At 63.9% G+C, this 6,737-nt stretch overlaps 1 protein-coding gene across 4 annotated transcripts in view; it reads right to left on the minus strand.

Moving 5' to 3' along the window:
- The window catches only part of NFATC1 (nuclear factor of activated T cells 1), a 101,610-nt gene that overhangs the window by 53,624 nt on the left and 41,249 nt on the right, over window positions 1-6,737 (minus strand). For all 4 annotated transcript variants that reach the window (XM_049620334.1, XM_049620336.1, XM_049620335.1 and 1 more), the window contains exons 4-6: window positions 6,325-6,527; window positions 5,656-5,828; window positions 3,939-4,079 (exon numbers count right to left, since the gene is read on the minus strand). In XM_049620334.1, the coding sequence (XP_049476291.1) occupies window positions 3,939-4,079; window positions 5,656-5,828; window positions 6,325-6,527 (517 nt within the window). The remainder of the gene's footprint in view (window positions 1-3,938; window positions 4,080-5,655; window positions 5,829-6,324; window positions 6,528-6,737) is intronic.

Below are 6,737 nucleotides of genomic sequence, written 5' to 3' on the forward strand. Positions count from 1 at the left end.
CACCTGCTCACTCACACACGCTGACACACGCACACCTGCTCACACACGCCCTGACACAGACACCCTGCACACACCACTCCTAAACTGGCCGCTGGAGTCCAGGCCTGTGCTGCGACCGGGTGCATACTTAACAAGAAACATCACCTAAGGCCCCCACACCCCCTCTGCTGGGAGGTGAGATTTCCGCTGCTCTGGGCCACAGCCTGAAGCCTCGCCCGTGAACACGAAATCGTCTGTGCCGATGGTCTGAGAGCATCCGGGAGGCACAGGTGAGGAGTGAGCCGTGCCACATGCACACACACACAGGCCCAGGATGGACAGCTCAGGGGCCCACACTTCCCCCTCCACACTCAGCCCCCAGGATGCGCCCAAAGAAGCCTCTTACAGCAAAGTGGCCATTTTCCTACTTCTGGAGCAAACGGGCACATCTCCAACCCGTGGGAGGGAGGTGTGTTGACCCCGCAGCCCCCTCCCTCCCACAAGCCTTTTCACCTTGAACCTGGACCCCCGAAAGGACTTTGTTCACAACAGCACCAGGATTAGGGGTGTTCAGAAGCAGGTTGGTGAGGATCACAAAGGGGCGTGTGTAGGTGCAGCCGGGGGCAGGGCCCGGGGATTCAGGCTCACCGCCCGCTGAGCGCCTTCCCTGCCCACTGCTGGAGGGGCCCGGAAGGGGCGTGGGGGCGGCTGCCGCCCCCACGGACCATCCAGTCCACCGGGTGCACCCATCAAGAGCCCCTCTGCCCATCCCCCACCCGGGAGCAGGTGTGGGATGCGTGCCGCCTCCCAGAGTGCCCACTGGTCGGCGGCTCAGCTCAGGAGGAGCCGCTGATGGGAGAGAACAGCAGAGCCACCTGGGGCTTGGGGCCTTGTGGTGGGGGGGCGTCTGAGTGCCCCACGAAGAGGTTTCGAGGGAGCGATCCAGCGTTGAAGGGTGCTCACACCGTGGCCCGATGAACTGGCTTCCACGTTTACACCTCAGAGGCCCCACGTGTGGGCGTGGCAGCAGCTGAGGACACCAGGCAGGGCCCCGAGACCGTGCAGACAGAACACAGCCGACCTGCCAGCTCACGGGGGCCACAGGAGAGGCCACGGGCTGAGACCAGTCCACACAACTGCCAGCAAAGGAAGGGCTTGTTCTCGAAGCCTCTAAGTCTGGGTGAGGTCTGCTGTGCGGCCAAGAAGCCGAAACAGGCTCTGTTTGCGGTTTTCAGGAATCACCACGGAACAGGCAGGAGCCCGCTCGGAGCCACCTGCAGCCCCGGTGTCAGGGACGTGATCTGGCACATCCAAACCAGTGACACGTTCGGCTCTGGCACCTCAGCCCTGCCTCCAGAGCAGAGCGAGTTCACGTTCCACGCGATGTCTTCACACGTGTGGAACATGAGAGGGTCCCCTGGGCTGATTCAAACGTTCACACGCGTGTACAAATACATGCTTGATCCACACCGCTGAGGGCAGCTCCAGAGATCTTCACTGCCAGGGATGTGGGGGGAGGGCCGGTCAGTGTTTCACTCCCGCACAGGGATGTCCACGATGTCCGCAGGCAAGCCCTCGATGCAGGCATCCAGCACTGGACTCTCGGCCCCGCTGGGTAAGTGCATTCAGGTTTCCACACGCTCAGCAGCACCGTCTCACGTGCAAGCCACAGCCACTGACCCCAGTCCTCAAAGGAAAGGCTCTTCTAACCCCGGGACCTTTTGCAAAACACAGTAAAGGGCCCCCCCCCCCCCCAAATAAAAAACTACAGGGCTCTTCTGGAAAGCACCATCACGTACACAGCCAGAGCTCTGTGCTGTCACGTCCTGTGTGACACATCCTGATGTCCCTGCAGCCCCTCATCCTGCCTGGGCTGCCCCGAGGGACCCGCTGACGCCCACCGGAGGCCCAGAGCCGCCTACCGGGACTCCTGGCTCCCGTGCACTGACTGCCGCTCTGGCCACAGGTGCCACGAGACCCTTCTCCAACCCCCTTCTCTCATGGAGGCGTAGCCGCTGTGGCTGGCCCTCCAGGCAGGAACTGCCCCGTGAAACCCTCAGAAAGGTCTGGGTTGCTGGTGCGGGGGCTGGGGGCGCCCCGGAGACACCCCAGCAGCTGGGAAAACAGGGCCCGCATTCAGGACTCCCACAACAAGGTCTCTCCGCTCACATTCTGGCCTTGGTGGTTTAGGGACTGAACTTCACAACAGGGCAGTGACCTCGTCAGAAGCCTAGAGAACAGCTCGGCCCTAACCTAAATTGGCTTTAGCGGTATCTCCAAAAAATCAACCAAGAAAAGCCCAGTTACGGCTGCAGAGGGCGTCAGGATGCGTTAGGAGTGGCACGAGGGCCACCTGTGCCTGGAGTCAAAGGTGAAAGAACGTTCTCTTTTGAAAACATGACTTTCACATACACGCGTGAACACGCAAACCATCTTCTTAAATACGAACACGCAGCCACCGACAGCGTCCAGACGTGAAAGCACAGTGTTTACACCTGCCGGTGGTGGCCACGAGCTGTGACCACGTCACCACCCACACCCACGCCTCGCCGGCTGCCACGGGAGGGGGAGGGGGAGGGCCCCACGCAGCCAGCCTCCACGTGGCACGTGAGGCCCTGGAGTGGACACGCACGCGGGGGCTGATCAGGACGGCCGGGAGGTGAATCCCGCCCCGCCAAAGAAGCCACACGGTGCCCACCAGGCGGGGAGCACCCAGGAGGCGCCCGAAGGTCCCACCGTGGCGCCAAGGTGACGACTGTTCAGGAAGGAGGAAGAAAGCCGCGTGGACTTGTGCAGCAGCCAGAAAAGCAGTGACTCAGGCCAAGTCGCAGCACGGCACCTGGCGACCCTCCCCCACGCGTACTCGTTCGTATGTTTAAGCTCAAAACGTTAAATCATTTCAAAATTAGCCTCCTCCGAAAAACAGTGTCCAGCGATGCAAATTCTCATCATCACCACATTTGGTCCGATTTTCTCCATAATTCACAACATTTTCCAATCACGTGCGTGATTACACGGGCACAAGCTGAGCACACAGGACCTGCCGGCCCGTTTTGATGGAGGCACTTAAGCCTCCTGCGCAAAATCAAGACCCCGTTGTGGACACCGGGCACCGCTGTGGATTCGGCATCAGCGTGGGTCCTGCAGCCATGCTCTCCAGAAAACGCTGAGCGGGGGCGCGGCCCCCTGTAGCCCAGCGGTGGCAGCACCGTGGGGGGCACTTGCTTGGCCAGCTCAATGGGGACCGGCCTCCAAACCACAGCTGCCCAGAGCTTCCGGAGGGACCGGCCACACGCACTGTCACCTGCCCCCCCCCCCCTTGCTTTACTCTCATGAGTGCCCAGAGGCCTCTCCTGGGGCGGGGCGGGCGTGCACACACCTGCATCCGCCCTGCCGCACACCTGGGCTCCGCTCTGCACTCGGAGGTCTACACCTGCCACCCAGCAGTCTACACACACACACACATACACACACACACACACCACACCACGGCTGGGAGCCCACAGCAGCACCCGCCTCTGCATCTCTGGGGCCTGAAGGATGCCACGGGGGTGTGGGGAGGCCGCCGAGCCAAGTGCGGGTCCCACGGCCGCCGCGGCCACTGAGCATCAGGACGCTCACCTCCCAATGCGGCGATTCTGACACGAGAAGCCATCATCTACACAGGGCAGAACAGCGCCTCCCGAGACGGCCTGAGCAGCAGCCACCCAAAGCCAGGAAGCAGACGTGTGTCCGGGCCAGGCCGAGGGCAAGGGGCCGCCACGGCCAGCGAGCAGGGGTGGCCCCACACCCGCTGATGTGGGCCGCGTTAAGGACAGGCCTTGACCCAGAGCTCGGTGATCTGCTCCTGCTGTGTGGCGTGGAGACCCCAGAGCGGCCCCGCTCCGCCCCCGGGAGCCACCCCCCACCCCGGCAGCAAAAGCGGGAAACATGCAGACAGTCTGTTATAGAGGAGATACCTGGTGCTTTCTCCACGAAAATGACCTTGGAGTCTTGCAGAAAGTTATGGCCGGACAGGACCATCTTCTTCCCACCGAGGACGGGGCAGCTGGCCGCGCTCTGCTTCTCCACGAGGGGCAGCTCCTGGGCCGACCGCTGGGCTGCGCGGGGTCACAACAGGGGGAATGAGCTGGAGCCCCGGCCCCACCTCGTGCCACAGCCCCGGGAGGGCGCCCCAGGGTCGGCCGGCTGGTCAGGAACGGGCCCTTCCCGCAGGCTCCTTGGGGTTTGGTGCGGGGGCGTCACGCACTCGGAGCACAGGGCGACCGCACGCGACAGCTGGTCGCCCCCACGGCTGCTGCTCCGGGGCAGGTCCGCTTGATGACGCACACACAGGGGCGAAGGCGCATCAGCTCGTGTGTGCGCAAAGATCGCGACTTCAGTGGTGCGCGGGCACACGTGCAGTCTGAGTGCACGCCTCCGTGCGGTGAACGTGCCGGCTCCCCAGGGTGACCCCGGCCTCTGCTTGAATAGGACACACCGCCCCGGGTAAGGAACCCCCCCTCGGGACACCCTGTCATGGTGGGAACGGGGTGTGGGCTTTGGAAGCTGGGAGCCACGAGACCCCACCGTGGGCGCCGTGGGGGCGTGGGCCCAGCACGAACGGAGGAGTGGGGTCTCACGGTGGAGGCCCTGTCACAGCCAGGAGTGGCGGACAAGAGAGGCTGGGGTCTGCTGGGACAAGGCCAGGCAGCAAGGCATTGAGCGCGGGGAGTCAGGCCGTCTGGAAAGCACAGGACGCGGGGCGGTGGGGGCACCGAGGCTGTTCCGGGCAGAAATAGTGGCCACTTCCCTGGCCACTATGCATTCTCACCCAACCAGTGGGCCCGAGGGAGGAGGCCACACTTCAGACACGTAGAGCCGCCTGCAGCTAACCCACAGGCCACGCCAAGGCGTGGGGACAGGTGTCCGTGGGGCTCCACACAGGGGTCATGAGACGGCCATCAGGGGGACGGGGTCCCCGGGGGCTGAGGCGAGGGAGCCAAACACAGACACCCCCACTGAGACGGGCGGGCAGGTGAGCCAGGGACACAGGTGAGTGTCCTGCGACAGCCACGACCGGGTGAGAGAAGAGGGGCCCTGGAAAGGTGACGTTCCGGCAGCGGCCAGTGGCTGTGGCAGGCCTACAGAATGCTTCCTGGTGACCCACCCCCAGGCCCAGGAAAGAAGCCGTGCTGAGGACAGGCGTTCGTGGGGCGTCCACCGACGACCTCATCTGCCGGAGGACCCTGACCCCTTGCCGCGGCCGAGCCCCCGCAGGAGCAGAGGACTCAGGCCCAAGGCTAGAAGACAAGACGAGGGAAAGCCAGGAGCTGCCGGGGAAGATGGGCTTGTCATACAAGGGCTGAGAAACAGGTTTGCTCAGCCCAGTGGACCAGATGCCCCAACCCCACCGTTCAGGTTTCTGAAACACTAGGGATTTGCTCGAATGGGGCGAGAGCACCCATCTCAGGGGTTCAGGACAAACTCTCCTCTCTGTGATCCCCGTGGGTGCGAGGAGGGGGGTGGGCAGAGCCCGTGAACCTGAATGCCAGAGAGGTCAGGGCCTCGGGGGACGACCCACGAGAGGCGGGGAGCAGAGCGGCTGCACATCGGTATGGACACACTTGATGGGAAAAGTCTGTGTGAGGTCACAGACGGGAGGGCGTGTGGCACGGGGGCAGCTCCGCTACTCACAGCACTCGATGGGGTTCGAGGCCACTTGCAGGGACAGCGTCCGGCCGTTGGGCTGCGGGATGTGGACCCGGAAGACCAGCCTCACCCTGGTGTTCTTTCTCCCGATGTCTGTCTCCCCTTTGCGGAGCTCGATGTCCGAGTTTCTGAGCTTCAGGATCCCGGCGCAGTCCACGCTGCCGGAAACAAGGGTCAGACCGTCTTTCGGTCCCCGGGGCAAGGCCCAGGGCGTCCCACCCTGCCCTCGAGAGGCCCACCGTCCGCGCGAGACCCTAGGAGCCACGTGCGGGCAGGAGGAGGACGGGAGGCTATGAACGGAGGCCCTACTCCCGCAGGAGGTCAGTCCTCAGTTTACGGGTCAGTCCCTCGGAACTAGCGAGCAGGCCTGACTTTGCCCCTTGGCCCGTGCACCTTGGTGGTGGCCGTGTTCAGGCATGAACGGGCGTCGCGCTCAGGAGGAGAATCAGGCACGAGGGCACACTGACGGCGGGGGACCGAACCGTCCAAGTGCAAGGCCCGCGGCGCCCGGCGCCCTGGAGCAAATCCACCGCCACAAGTGTTTGGGGTTTGCCCAGGTGTTAAGCCGAGCGCAGAGATGCAGAGCAGGGAAGGGCACGCAGGCCACACCCCCGAGCCGGCCCCCAGCACCCCAGCCCCGCGGGCGCAGCTCACATGGCTCTCATGTTGTTCTCCGGCAGCAGCGGGATCTCCAGGACTTTGGTGTTGGACAGGATGGCCTCGTGACTGGTGGTGGACACGGTCTTGCCCGTGATCCGATGCACCTGGTAGAAGGCGTGGGGTCTCAGCAGGCGGTCGTCAGCGGTCCCGATGAACAGCTGTAGCGTGAGCGGCTCATTCTCCAAGTAGCCGTGTAGCTGGCGACAGAACAAGGTCCCCGTCAAGCACCCTGCACGCAGACTGCTCAGAACCGGTTAGATTTTTATAAGCAAAGGCTGATTCAAACGGAAAGGTGCTCGGTGCTAAGTCGGTCCGCGCCCCTGCCCCCCCCCCCCCCCCCACCCCACTCCGTGACAGACGATGGGAACGCCGGGTGCCGAGTGCTAAGTCGTTCCGCGCCCCCGCCC

The sequence above is a fragment of the Panthera uncia genome (genome assembly GCF_023721935.1).
Source record: "Panthera uncia isolate 11264 chromosome D3 unlocalized genomic scaffold, Puncia_PCG_1.0 HiC_scaffold_8, whole genome shotgun sequence".
In the NCBI taxonomy this organism is placed as follows: domain Eukaryota; kingdom Metazoa; phylum Chordata; class Mammalia; order Carnivora; family Felidae; genus Panthera; species Panthera uncia.